The sequence below is a fragment of the Calonectris borealis genome, chromosome 2, assembly GCF_964195595.1.
Source record: "Calonectris borealis chromosome 2, bCalBor7.hap1.2, whole genome shotgun sequence".
NCBI classification, from domain to species: Eukaryota; Metazoa; Chordata; class Aves; order Procellariiformes; family Procellariidae; genus Calonectris; species Calonectris borealis.
In genome coordinates, this window is record NC_134313.1 from 149,279,259 (window position 1) to 149,294,665 (window position 15,407).

A 15,407-nucleotide genomic window follows, 5' to 3' on the forward strand; every position below is an offset into this window, starting at 1 on the left:
CTTTTGAGCGTTTTTTATATTCGCTAGAGGATATAGCAAATGTGAGAATGGATAAGCAAGCATATTATCCCCACTATCAGTGTTTGATAAAGATTGTTCTTCAATATTTCCATTCTTGTTCTGAGATACATTTCTACAATGACAGTTTACTATGCTTTACAAAAAGATCATTCTTAATAACAATGAATTATTTATTCCATGCTGTACTATTTAATGATGAAGTATTATTTAGGAGATTTGACAATTTAATGCTTATTCATATCTGTATTTTCAATATTGAAATGAGTAATAGCCTAGAAGGCATCAGCTCTGTTAGTCTGTAATTTTTAACTTCAGGAAAGTTGTGGGGTTTTGTGTGAATATTAAGCCTCAGTAATTTATGTTATCTTTTATTTTTAAGGAAGATACATGATACCACTGAATTCAGAGCCTGTGTGACTACTTTTTTTCTTTGTGGTGTGCCTAGTTCTGTAATAGTTAGCTATCTTTTATGTAGGGTAACTGAGTGCTAGTAACAACTGAGAGAATTTTAGAGGAGTTGAAAAAGATACAAATTAGAGCTGCTAGGAAGTCCACATACCCGTGTTGCATCAACACTGCAAGGTTTTTAAATTGATGTGGAGGAATCACCAAATTTTATTTTTTGGATGATCATTCTCATAAATGCCCATTTTCAGAAATGTAATCATGAATGCGTAATCATGTCTCAATGCCCTTCTAACTACATTTGTGTAATGACAAGGTGAACTTATTAAGGACTTTTTAAGGGACATGTGTGGCTAGCATTTACATACCTTCCTCTCATACTGGAGGCCAGAAATCTGTGTTAGATGCCTAAACTCCTTTTGCAGCACTCTGGAAGAATTCAGGGTATGAGAAAGATGCCCAACACAATGAGTTAAGCCAGCTCTTCGTTTTTGATTGTGTTTTTTATATATATAAAAAAATTGTGGATATAATTTTCTAACATAGAAGAATAGCTAATAAAAACATGTAGTAAACTCATCTAAACCAATTGCTTCTTGTTACACAAATTTTTCTACGTATTTTTCCTGTTAATGGATGAATTATCAGTTGTGTCTGTGTATTTTTTAAGTATTATTTCTGATTGGACCTTTTTTCAGTTGCACAGTGCAAATACAATCAAGTTGTTTATATAACCTATCTCTATTGAGTAACATCTCCAGCATGTTCCAACAGCAATAGGATTTTCCTTGTTGAAAGCAAACACTTCAAAAATTACTGTATATTTGTTTTATTATTGCCTTTCACATAGTACTCTAATTTGTTAATTTAGTATTTTTTTTCCTAGAACAGGTGATCCAGAAAGAAAAGCAATCAACTATTTGCAATATTCTAATTGTGGCTAAACACCAAGAAAGACATTAAATTCTTGGGATGTGTTATTTCAACCCGTAAATATATTCAGCTGTATTTAATTTTTTAGTCTGCCATAGGCTTTCTAGTTTAAACAAGTGCCAGTTTAAATGGTACCAGTTTCAGTCTTTAGAGCCCTTCTACCCAACCTCTCTTAAGATTCTTAAGATTTTTCCACTAATTCCGGAAGGAAGAACAGATGGGATAGAGTAACGTCCTTTTCCAATTATTTCCCAATCATCTCTTTGTACAAATACATATTTAGATCCAGAATACAACATAAACATGAAGCCCATTCTGCAATCCCTTTCCAAAATTTATTTCCAATGAAACTGCCTGTTTTACTTCTGGACACAGAGACTCTCTTGACCCCGCTGTTATGAAAAAGCTTATTGTTTCTCCTTCTAAATTAAAAAGCCTTCCTAGAATGTGCACTTAGACGTACATTGTTTGACTGTGGTAGTTCATTCAAATACAGGCCTATTTAAGGAGTTTTAAAATCTGCCTTATTGGAACCCTGTGGCTTTTACAGCACATTAGACCTAAATTAAGCAACAGGGAACCTTCTCTCCCTTTATTTCCAACTGTCCTTTCCAGGCCAGGTGGCATGATCTTGTCTTTAGAATTATTTATATATCTCCCTCATTACTTTATCATGTATTCTAATGTGGCAGATTTCTGTCCTCTAGCGCTATGCAAGTTGTCAGAGTAATCCTGGATGGAGCAGGCAGGGATTTTTGGTAATCAGAAAAATATGGCACAGTTTTTGGTTTCAGGTATTCGGGTTTGCTGTCATGAAGTAGGGGATGCATTTTCATATCCTCTTTTTCGAGAAGAAATGGAAGCAACTCCTTTCATAGGAAACGAGATATTTTTTTTTTGCTTGTCATCTCAGCAAAATACCATATTTTTAACCAAGCCGAAGTGATGATAGATACCAACTAATAAAGCTAAAATTGTTGTCTGGTAGAAGCTTTAGTATATTTTAAGATGAAAAGTTATGTGATGCCTTCTTCAGTCACTCGTGAGCACCTCTGACACTCAGTTCACGTCTTTAAAAATATTTGACCAGCCATAATGTATCGGGACTTCAGGCTAGATCATAAGAGCAGAGTGGAGGATTTTGGGGTGGGCTAAAAGTTTGGCCTGGGGTAGGACAACGGTGGGTCCCAGGGATACTGTGTGATATCCTTGTCGGGAGAGCAAGCTCAAGGTGTTGTTTGGCATAGAATAAACCAGAATAAAGGTTGTTCTCCTGTACTCTGGTTGCACCTCTGAGAAAATGAAGCCCTCTATAGCTATAGGCTGGGCTGAGCTGGATGGCAGCTTTTACTACCTGCTTAACCGTACCTGTGAGGAAAGGTGTTCAGCACCGGTGGGGCTTGGAAGGAGAAGCTGTGCAGGAGGCTGGAGGGCAGCTGTGGGGCCATGAGGGCCACTGACTCTTCTTGCAACTGCTTCTTGAAAATAAAACTTGTGAAAATCCTGTAACTCACTGATACCAACTACCGGTGTAGGTTGTAGCATGAATTATGGGAACTAGCAAATCTCTCTGTGACTGGTATTCAGTAACAACCTGATGATCTGAGGGCAAATTACGGCACTCTCAGAATGGCTCTGCAGTGAGATGTCTTGCTCAGGGGTCACTGGCAGCCGCTGGCACCGCTCCTCCTAATTTGTTATTTCCCTGAAGACTAGGTGGGGGCTGGCACGTGCTCCTTCGTAGCATGCGGTAGCTCTGAGCAAGCATGGCAGCAAAACTGCAAGTGCATAGGGACTTTCAGCTCAGCCAAAGAGGATGTACTTAATTTTTATGTCCATCCAAGCTTAGTGACAATGTTGAGATCTCAGGTTTGAATATGAATCCCTAAAAAAGTGCCTCATTCTTCTTATATTTCTTCCTTCCACAGGCAGCGGAGCCAAATTACAATAGGTTTGGCCATTATACCATGTTTGAATTTCATGAGTTTTACTTTGAAATAGTATACATAAATTCTCATTATTATACAAATTTATGTTATATCTCTTTGTTTATTAGCAAAGCATAGTAAACCATTGCAATTTAAACTTCAAGTTCTAGTAACCTGAAATCTGATTCCCTTCTTCTTATTCCCTTCTGAATTTGACAAGGGCCCAGTAATTGCTGTGAAAGCAGGATAAAACATTCCATGGAAATTGAAGCGCACCTCTTAAAAATACTGCAACGCAAGTGTGAGGCATGACCACCTAAGTACAGAACTGTGGTTAGAAATCTCTAATCTTAGCCAAATGAAGATCTGCTGTGCAATGCCATCGTAACTGAGCATAGTATATGATTGCCAACTGTTTTATGATTCTGATTTGACTTATCCCAAATTAATTCAGAACACTAGTAGCTAGATAAAAATCTTGTATTCTATCAAACGTGTTGATATTGAATAACTGAGGTAAGTAAACATGACACTTCATAATGTTTTACACGGATGTTTTGAGTGTTCTTTGTAATTGTTATGATTTTAAAAACATAATTTGCAGAAATCATCCTCTCTGTGTGTGTTGTACATCCTCTGTGTGTACACACGTGTTTGCACGGGAAATCTTCATGCTGTTCATCTTTTGTTTTGCAGACAAAACCTGTTGCATTTGCAGTTCGGACAAATGTTGGGTACAGTGCAGCTCATGATGACGATGTTCCAGTCCCAGGCATGGCCATCTCATTTGAGGCTAAAGATTTTCTTCACGTTAAAGAAGTAAGTACAACTAAAGGAGTAAATGAATCTCACTTTAAGGATCTAGTTGAGTAATAGTGCTACTATTTCTTAATGTTAAGATAATGCTTCACATTGTCAAAGCCCTGTACAAATGTTAAATAAATAAGATAACTGTATATAAGAACTTGAATGTTCTTTGAAATACTGTTCTCATAAAAGCAATGGCACAAATTCCTTACAATCAAATTAATGAAGTTTGGAAAGCAAGTGTTTTTCTTCTCTATAAACTATCACTTATTTGGAGCTTTAAAAATCTCTATCTGCATATACAAAGATAACAATATCTGTGGGTTTTACCATTCTGGCACTCTGAGGTTTCATTGTGATTTAGCAGCCAAGGGTTGATTCTCTTTTATTTGTGTGACTTAATCTCAAAAAAACCCAAAATCCTTAGGTCTCCTTTTTTTCGCTGAAGTTACTTCCCTGGCACAGACAATATTTTGTTGTTAACAGTTACATACTGAAGAACTGATGTGATAATTTTCAAGATGCAGGTAACAACTGTCAAAAAAGACGCTTTGCGTTTGCTGCATTGGTTTTCTTTTCCTGTAGTTTCGCTTTGAAAATTTTCAAGTTTGACAGTTTCAAACACGTAAATTCTTGTTCTTTCTCTGCTCCTTGCAAGACAGTCCAAAGCAAATAATTTGGTAACTTTCCCATGCAGGCCTTCCTCAGCAGCCCGCTGCTCCCTTCTGAATGATTCCCTCATTTTACAAGATTTCCCAGCTTCTGGTCATATTCCATTGTGTCACAAAATGGTCCATCTGGAAATTGAAATTTATAGCAGAAGAACTAAAAAGTTAGTTTAAGGATGAGAGCAACTTAGCCATGCATTTGAAATTGTATCTTTGCCCCATTTTAGATTGTTGAAAAATCCCTCAGTAGTTATGATTGATGATGCACAATGATTCTGCTAGTGCAGGTGCTTTGTGGAAGCAAGAAATATTCCTAATACACAGGTGGAAATACAGGTGGACAGAGAATAAGGACACACAAGAAATGGACTTTTAGTGCCTTTATACTGATGACTAACGATCATAATTTTCCTTATATATGAAACACCAGAAAAAAAAAAAGGGATAATTTGGAGTCAAACTGTATATAGTGAAGAAAATATGTTTTCTGTCTGATGAGAGTGCAAAAAAATTGCTCTGCTCTGTCTTGTGATAAAAGTAGAGATGAGCAGGCACAGAGTCCTGGCAATAGAAAACCATCAGCATTCTCCAGTGAGTCTGGAAGCACTGGAAAATATGGCTCAGTTTGGTTAGATTATATGATTTTGTATGGTCATCTATTCCATCTGCATTTCGAACGAGCTGGTAATCTCAGACTTCACACCAAGTCTTTCCCCTGTTTCCGTATGAACCAGAAACACAGCGCTAGCAGATTTTCTGTTACAATTTATGCTTTTTTCCTCACAGCACAACTTAGACTCATATGTAAATATTCATGGAAGATAACGAGGAAGAAAAAGTTTCCTGAACTTTTATGGATCTCCAGAAATGCCTTAAAAGGAAACAACTTAGCTGAGTCGCTATATTGTATATGGCTGCAAGTAGCGCTGAGGAATGGAAATAGAGATTAAAATGCGGTTGTTCTTGCAGCTTCAGGTGGAATAGAAGAGCCACTCTCTGCTAATTGCCTTGAAAAATACCTGGGTTTTGCCGTAAGCAGTTAAAGGAAGTTGACTGTCTAGTGGTGCTAGGCCAGAGCTGGGTTGTGGAACGGACCCTGCACCCGGGCCAGGTGCACTGCTGGGATGGAGAGGTGGGAAGGGACCTCCAAGGAGTCTGACTTGGACTTGCTGGTCCCGCGTTTGGCAGCAGCTGTTGCATCTGGGCGGGTCAGACCTCTTCAGGAGGGTCCTGCAAGGAGCGGCCCTTCCCTGCACAGCCGCGTCCTCCCCCTCCCGCTTCTGTGGCCATGCCCTGCTCACTCTCCAGGGTTCTGTATCCCACCAGATATTGCTCCTTCAGTAATATTGGTGCTCCCTATAGTTAATGCTGGGAGAACTGAAATGTCCAAAATTTCATTATTTATGCAGATGAAAAGTAAAAAACATACTTGACTATAAAATACACTGTTGCTTTTATATTTTATACCTAACTGGTTGCTAGAAATAAAGAAATCTAAGTTAATCTCCGATAACTTTTGCCTGTATAGTAATGCCGTATTGGATCGATGCTGTCCTCTTCTTGTCTGTGAGGAGTATTCTCCAATTTGTGCTGCTGAGAGGTCTCAAACAAAAAAAAACTCAGTTCAAAATATACATGAATGGTGAAAAGTACTGCAGTGATTGAGTATGAGGGAAATTTATTTTCATTATTAGGTTACATTCATTAAAACTCAGTTCATAAAAAGATGAAGGATACCTTCCTGCATGAAGAAACACGCACTGCATCATAGTCACTCCTGAATCTTTTGGGGCTTTAATACATGGCCATAATTCTGCTTTGCATTTAATTCATATTTGTGTTTCCCTTGGCACTCCATGCACAGGTGAATTACAGAGAATAGCTCACCCCAGCCAGCACGTTGAGAGATGGACACTTCGCTACCAAGATTTCCACTATTGCTTTTTAAAATTAGAAAGTATTATGTGTGGTATTATTTACTTATAAAAGTATCTTATCCTCCTTTTCATATACTGACACAGCTTTTAGATTTGAGACTTTGCAGGAGTGAATTCCAGATGCTTTTATTTTTGTATGAAGAAAAAATTCCTATGGATTTAGCATTTCTATCAATTAGAATAAAATTAATGTTGTTGTGTAGTAGTCTGTTGTACTATAGGACAGTATAAAAAAGTAGTGGCTGTTCAGATTTTAATTTAATGGTGTTTTTTAAGTATCTATCTCTTCCTTTTACCAAGTTAATGATACTACTTCTGCAGACTTCATATGTGGCATAGAGCAGATCCATATAATGGCAACCTCCATTGCCTCAATTGCTCTAGTCTTCCTCCACCTATATTATCCTACAACATATTTTAAATGCAAATGCATATCTTTAGTTAGCATTTTGCAGTGAAAGGTTATGATTTTAATAATATGTTTCAGGCTAATACTGCTTGAGAAACTTCTATTCCAGATTAGCTCCCTATTAAATATTGGTATTCTTACTCATAAAGGCATCCCATTGGATGAATGTTACAGATCCCTTTATATTTTATAAGCTTAGAAGTGCGTTTATTTTAATCTTTATTTTTTGTTTGCTAAATATCTTAAAGTTGGTTTCAAGCATCACAACATTTCTATAGTAGCCAAAATGAAAGATAGTACTGCAATTTAGGTTGTGTATCATTGATCCACCAACGTTGTATTCTCAATGAAATTAATTCCTTTTTATGGGTGCCCACACATTTTACATGTTTTACTCCTAACTGTACACTTGTTAAAACTACTTATTAAATAATTAAACATGCACTATAATATCTACACTCATAGCTTCAGATTCTCTTCCCATTCAGATGTTCTCTTACAGTTTCATGAATAATCCAAATTATCCAAAATGGTAGTTATTCCCATGGAACTCCTAGAGTATTGCATGTGAGGCCATACATAACAGTGACCTATTCTCATCCAACAATGGTGAATAATTAATAAAGGAAAAAGCAAATAGTTCTGGTCTACAGACCTCTGCAAAACAAACAAACAAAACCCCCTCTGTGTGTATGAATATTATTAAATTAGAGTAGTCATTATCTCATATTTCATATAGCTGAAACTCAGTTAGTTGAACTATCTTGTGCGTTTCTAGAATTGTAAGTTTTTTTAGTTATCAAAAGATATCCATTCCTTGTGGATCTGTCACTGTATGTTTAAGATGCAGATCACATGAGCTATATGCAGTAGAGCATATATAAGCAGTGGAATGTAGTCATATTTCAGAAGATTTTAGTGAGTTCAGAGAAACGGGGGAGTTTGAGGAGTAGTATTTTTTTATTTTAAACAGAGAACTGAATATAATGGAATAAGAAAAATAGATTATTACAGAGCTGCAAAAATTGTTGCAGTGGGTAGGAGCAGATCAGAAGAAATCTCTGGTGTCCACCAAGGAGAAACATCATGGAAGAACAAAAGCAGCTCTCATGTATGAGGAGAAAAGACTATGAAGCACAAAAAAATAAAGATAGTGAAATGGGTGGAAATAACAGCCAGGGAGAATAATGAAGTCTATGAAGGAAGGTTTCTGCTTAAGTACTGTAGCATTTTAATAATTTGCAAGGTATAATTATTTTAATGTATTTCTGAATATTACCACAATTCTTCATTGCCATAATAACATAGTACAGTGATTAACTGCAGGGAAGAATTACATAAAATGGCTTAGCTGCAAATTAAAAATAATAACAAAATGATCCCAAATACAGTAATTTCTTAGTACATGATTTTTTTTTTTTCCTGTAGAAATTTAATAATGACTGGTGGATAGGACGGTTGGTAAAAGAAGGCTGTGAAATAGGATTCATACCAAGCCCAGTCAAACTAGAAAACATGAGGCTGCAGCATGAGCAAAAGGCAAAACAAGGAAAATTCTACTCCAGGTAATAACAACAAATCATTAAAAATAGTAGCATTGACTGTGATACAACTTGCAAGTTAATGCTGTGTATGCTATAGTTCTGTTTAATTGTTGTAATTGGCAGCTACAAACATTTTGAATCAATGAAGGAAGTAATATTTATTTATATAATTAATGTCATTACCATTTGAGAGAGAAAGTAGATATTTAGATTGGTGGTCTGTGGTGACCTACAATGGATATTATTCCATTTTATTTTCATAAAATATTTGCAAATATACATTGCAGTTAGTACATTTACTATGTGCAAGCACAATTTTTGACTTAAAAATCCATCTCCCTAAATTCTTTAGCATTTGTTACTTGTTTTCATGATCTTGCAATTTCTAAACATTTTAAAGATGATTTTAGAAATTACAGAAAATGTTGAGATGAATTTATTTGCAAGCTGAAGCCAGTGCCTGTTAGTTATCTCTTAGGGAAAAAATGTTTTGGTCTTGTCAAATTCATTGCCTACAAATACAGCTTTTAAGAATACTCTATTTTAAGATGGAAGTTTCATATCAAGTCATTTGTTGTCTCTGACTGCAGCCATCATTACACAAAAACAAAGATTCAGTATCTAAATGTATTGAACAATACTGCGAGATGGCAATAATGTAATCTTTACTGTAGAATTATTAATAAAGTAGTTTTCCAGTAAACATTAACACACGTGGAAGCAAATGCCACTTGCTTCCCTTTGGGTATATATTTCCAGTATGTCTGAGCAGAACGGAGCTGGAATTGAGAACACATCTGGGAAGCATTTGGGAAGCCAGAAAGGCTTTCCTACTTCAATGGAAAGGGCAGCAGGGTTTGAAGAGCGTCTACACTAGGAGGAGACCAGGATGCTGTAGTGCTCAGGCGCATTCGCCAGCTGTGAAATGCCTTTCTTATGAGTGTGCTGTCCTCAGCAGGAGGACATCAGATTCCTTATTCCTCTTGTGACGCTTCTGATGCAGCCAAATCTGACCCAGTGATTTGGTCCCTTTCCAAATTGTAAAGGCTTCCATTCTCCAGAACTTCTCACTGGAGATAACGCTGTCCTACGCCTCAAATGCATTTTCTTAGTGCTTATTAATATTTTAAGATGGAGAAACTGGAAAGTAGTACTATTACATGAATTATTTGAAGAGTGAAATAGCCTTTCTTACATTCTTTTCAGTGCTTTTCTCGTTATGGTAACTGAAATAAAATGACTAAAAGTATTTTTTCATTTTCACAACTTGGATAGGTTTTCACAAAGCAGAACTTGACAAAACCCTAGACTGCTTTATCTTAATTTGACAGACTTTTTTTTCCTAAGTGCTACCTGATATTGAGACAGCAAAAGAATTTGTGCTTTAATTAAATTGAAAAGATGTTAGGCAAACACACTATCAGTTTCACTAGGGAGCTATCAATAACTCTTCTGTTAAAGGAAACAGATATGCTCACTAGCTTAAGAATTAATGAGTAATGAGTAGTAATAATATTTATATATCGGTAGCCATATTAATAATTGTATCGCATTAAGATCATGAGTTAGTGAGAGCATGTGCAGCAGAATGAAGATGCACCGCAGAACAAGGAGCGTGATTGATGTTTGCAGTTCCTCAGTCCTCAAAATGTACACACATTTTGTGTAAGATGTATATTTTATACCACTGCCAGAATACTGTTTGTCTCTCAGCTAGCAGCTCATTTAGAAGACAGGTAATAAATAAACTAGAATAAATACTGAGAAAGCTATGAAACGTCAAACTAATTTGTTGCTTTACTCCAGTAAATCAGGAGGAAACTCTTCATCCAGTTTGGGTGACATCGTTCCTAGTTCCAGAAAATCGACGCCTCCATCATCTGGTGAGTAGGTCATGAACCCTTTGGTTTACGGACTCATGCACCTAATCTGTTAAAATTTATATACCTTTAGTCCTATTTTTCTTATTCCCTGTACTTCATAAGTATAAGGTTGGGTGGTTGCGTTGCCCTATAAGACTGGTTTGGGTAGGTTTGAAGTAGTGGAATCAATGCCAGCAAATTCAGGCATTAATAGGGCTGTTAACAATCCACAAAATTCCCTCTTTACTTTTACCATGGTGTTTTATAGCAAAGGCATAATAAAATGATGAGACTGCGTTGCAGTAGGATAGTTAGAGGTTTGGTCTGGTCTGAGCACTCCTGCTGAACAAGGAATACCTTCTGGTACAGGAGAAAAAGCAGCAATAAGAATAAAAATTCCCAAGAGCTTTCTGTAGTAGCATCAAGAACAGCAATATTTCATAACAGGAATTTTCAGTTTCACAATTCTGATAATGAGGATGTGCTTCACATAATTCTAGCGTACTGGATATTTTTTGCCTTTTGTGACAAATTTTTCACAAATACTGTTTTGTATTTAGAGCATAACAGACAGATTTAACTTTAGTTAGGTTGGAGTCAAGAGATATGAAGCAAATACATGGCGAGTTGGTGGAGGAAACTGGCATTAGCTCCTTGAAAAAAGCATAGCAGAAGATTACAAAAAAAAAAAAAAACTTCTACTAAATTCTGCTGCTGCATTGCTGGATGTTTCATCTTCTCCTGAGAGAGAAAATGTACATTTTGAATACCTGAAATCAGAAAATATTAATGAATGTTGCTAGTGCCTTGTCTACTGAGGCAAAGACGTGTGTTTTCCAATAATATTAGTTTATATGGAGCCTCGTCTACAGAGCAGGCATCTTAAAATGATCCTGAAGATTTTAAAGTATTTACATGGACATTAAGAGAGAGACAGAGGAGTTCAATCAAGTTATGGTAGTAGCTTCATTTGATTAAATTAATTGAAAAATATATCTGTCTTTCTTGTGAAACCATGAATTTGTTTGTAACAATGAACTTTATTACAATTGCAGTTTGTTTATCAAAATTCCACTTAAGTTTCCTACCTCCCTTTTTTTTCTGGAAAATATATTTTTAGTTTACTAATGTGTATCCATCACAAGTCTGTAGAACACACCTGTTGTAATTTTACAGTTAGAGCATCTGAAATGTTATCGTATTTTTTTTGTTTCCTAAAAACACTTGGACACCAGAACATAGGAAATTTTCAGAATGTTGCACAGAATTTAGAGGTAAGAGAATGGGCAGCCTATTTCGGTTACCAACTGTCCGATTGCTAGTGGTGCTGTAATTTTCATTGCATTGAGTCATTTCTTCAGACAGTAGTTTTCAGAAACCTGTTTTTCTGGAGAAAGAAGAAAAGCTGGTTAAATTTATTTAGTTACATTGAAGATTTAGAGAATATTTAAGAATAGTGCACATTAGCTTATTCTGTGATTCTAAGATTTTGGGTCTGCAGTATTTTTTTTGCTTATCTTAAGACATCCCAAGAAGGATGAAAGAGGCATAGTTTGTGACCAACACCAGAACTCAAGTGACTTTGAAGTACAGTTCAATTATTATTCCCAGGTCTCCTCTTTTTAAGAGTAGAATAAATGACAAATACATAAATTATTTAATGAGTTGAAGAGGTTGTAACTGAGTAAGTTAACTTCATTTTTTGACTTTGAGTTGGGGATTTTTTTTTCAATATAAACTAGTGCCACAAAAATAAAAAAAAACAAAGAAGATGAAGAACCAGTGAAAAACAAGTGAAAAGAAGGCTCATAGCCATTTAAATAATCAATATTATATTGATATAGTAATCAATTCGTACAGTCCTCATGGGCCACCAAACAGGATGAGGATAATGGTGCAAATTACTTTGAAAAAAACCAATGAACTGAAGATAATTAACAGTAAAAGAACTAGCACAGAAGATGTTACATAGTGTGAAGACTGAGAATGGAAAAAGGAGATACTGATATCTAGCTGATCAAATGCTGCATTTCTTTTTTACAGGAAAAACCTAACAACCCTGTTTTTTCTTTACTGATGATTTTAGTTGAACATAGAACCGAAGGAGTTTTAATATGCCTTATTATGAGTGATTTATAGCATCTGTGCTGGCCTGTATTCAAGAAAAAGATAATATGTTCTTTTTATACTTATGAAGAGGATGTAGGAACAGTGTTGCTAGAAGAAAATGTTACGTGATTTCTGTGGCTGTTTTTAGCAGCAGGAGTATAGAAACTGGGTGCAGATCTACTCACAGGCTTTCCTGGCAAGGGCAGCCTCAAAGGCACAGTTCTGTAACTCAGGGATTGTCAGGCATCATGGCATTAGACCTGCGGATAATTCAAATGGGAAAATATACTTCAGTCAAACAGAAGAGATCACTGCCCCAAGTAGCTAAATCAGTAGCTGCACGTAGGCTTGACAGAAATATTTATTTGTTGCATAATTTAATAGCACATGCTGCTGTATTAGTTGATGTCCCACTCATCAAGCAGCTGAAAGCAGGTCACTAAGGTGGTTTCATAATAGTTTGCAATGATTAAATGTGAGTTTGGATTAAGTCAGTGCAAATGATACTGCTTATAGATCTGTTTAGAGTTAGATTCAGTTTGACATAATGGCACGGCAAGATAAGCATGTGTTGCCAGTGTGTGTCAAGAGGTGGGTAAGGTTTTACACACAAGGGTGATGTTGTACAGCATGTTTATGGATCACTTTTTTGTATGTACTTGCTTTCTGAAGACAAATTTAATACATTACTTAAGATCAGGATTGAGCATTGTAAACAAGAAAGCTTTTTCTTTGGTTTGGTTTGGTTTTGTTTTGTTTCGGATGTAGTTAGCAGGTATCTGTTGGACTCAGCATTCAGAATAACATGGCTTTGCATTTTGAAAATGTATTTATTTCTGAGTCCATGATGATTTTTGCTTAAACTGTTATTACTTACTTGCTAAAGAGGGTAAATATTTTATATGTATGGTATAAGCATTGTGTGCTGCATATTCTTTTGGGGTAAAGGTTGAACAGCAGTGGTTTGTTGTATTCACTTCCATTTTGCCCTGCCTACATCCTCACTCTTTACAACAGGATCCAGGTCTCTAAGACAAGCTAGGATCAATTTCCTCTCTTCTGCTACCCATTCTTTTTAGTTTTCACTGTTAGTAGGTCTGTTTTTATTATTTCTAATAAATGTATCTTATGACTACTGTGCATTTTTAGTTAAAATAGTTAAAAATGCCAATTGTATTCCACCCTAAGATAAATGTAGATATTATTGTACCAGTATCAAGTTGATTTTGTCTTCAAAAGTGATTTTTCTTCTGTTTCTTAATTTCCTATAGACATGCTAGTCACATTTCAAATTTCAGTTGATGATACCCATTTTGAATTAGTGTTCATTGCTATGAAATAATTCAAACATTGTTGGCCAAGTTCTGTTGTTTACATTGGTGAAAGTCTTATCTATTCCAGTGAACTAGTTTGGATTTACACTCGTGTAACAAGGAAGAACTTGGCCGTTGCTCTGTTTTGTAAGAGTAATTCTGTGTATGTCTGATGGAGTTGTGTAAAAGGGGATCAGAGGAAAATGTTACAGTAGCTGTTACAGATTGCCTTCTGTCTTCTAATCCTAATGTACTGCGCCTTTAAATTTTTTCCCTTTGTTTTATTGGTTTTTGTACTCATGGTTGATTTTTTAATTTTTATTTATTTATTTATTACTCTGGACAGTTTTATTTTCCTTTACCTGTTATTTCCTTTTTAACCTATCTTTACTTTCCCTGTCATCTGATAATTCTGAATTGTTTGTCTGTATATAGCTATAGACATAGATGCCACTGGCTTAGATGCAGAAGAAAATGATATTCCAGCAAACCATCGCTCCCCCAAACCCAGTGCAAACAGTGTAACATCACCCCACTCCAAAGAGAAAAGAATGCCCTTCTTTAAGAAGGTAACACCGACTTCCAAGCTCCCATCTGTCCACCTGCTCACCTGCACTGCGTCACATTTCTAGTCCTGTTAACTGTCTGCGTCCTTTGACAAGCCAATAACATGCATGCTTTGTTGTTCTTTGTTTCTTTTCCATGCTGCTGTAGCTAAGCAGAAGCAGAAATCGGTAAGTTTATATCGACATTACCTGTGTTTATCCTGCCACTGGCATCATTAGCATTATTACCCCAGATTAACAGTGCAGCTATTCTAGAATTAAGGAAGAAATGTATCGAGCTGTTAGTGGATTCAGTACAAGAAAACAAACAGTCCCAAGTTCAGTGCATCCGTGAAACTCTGCTACAGTACTTATCGTTTTTGATGGAATAATAGGACACACTTAGAAGGCCATCTAAAAGTTTGAGAAATTTAATTCTAACAAATCCATATAATGCACCTCTCTAGTGCATGCTTATTCTTTCTATCTCTATCTTTCTCAAGTTTTTTTTTCCCTTATAACTCAGTCTGTTGAAATAATTTTTGGAATTGCAGATGTTCAGATTGTACTTAGAAAACAAATAGTCAAAACCGTTGTATTTTTGATTTAGACAGTATTTAAACTTCTAATTCACTAGGTGCAAAATCTTCAGGTGAACAAGACCAGTGGAAAACCGCAGACTTGTTTTGACGGTTTACTTCGAGTTTTTCCTGTTGTCATGTATAAATTATCAGCCAAATGTTCTTGCCATCCATCAGTCAGACTTTCATAGTATCTCAGCTATTGGAAATGGTACTGGTGGTTCCCAGGAGAGCCAATGTCTCTCCATAGATAACCCAGATAACTACAGAATTGCACAGTTGGCATTCTGTTACAGCAAACTGCAATACGTTTCTAGGATCTTTGCTGGAATAAGTTATCAAGAT

At 36.1% G+C, this 15,407-nt stretch overlaps 1 protein-coding gene across 2 annotated transcripts in view; it reads left to right on the plus strand.

Annotated features, from left to right (window-relative positions):
- Positions 1-15,407, plus strand: part of CACNB2 (calcium voltage-gated channel auxiliary subunit beta 2) — a 251,979-nt gene that overhangs the window by 207,390 nt on the left and 29,182 nt on the right. For both annotated transcript variants that reach the window (XM_075143896.1, XM_075143897.1), the window contains 4 exons: positions 3,984-4,106; positions 8,537-8,673; positions 10,459-10,535; positions 14,372-14,505. In XM_075143896.1, the coding sequence (XP_074999997.1) occupies positions 3,984-4,106; positions 8,537-8,673; positions 10,459-10,535; positions 14,372-14,505 (471 nt within the window). The remainder of the gene's footprint in view (positions 1-3,983; positions 4,107-8,536; positions 8,674-10,458; positions 10,536-14,371; positions 14,506-15,407) is intronic.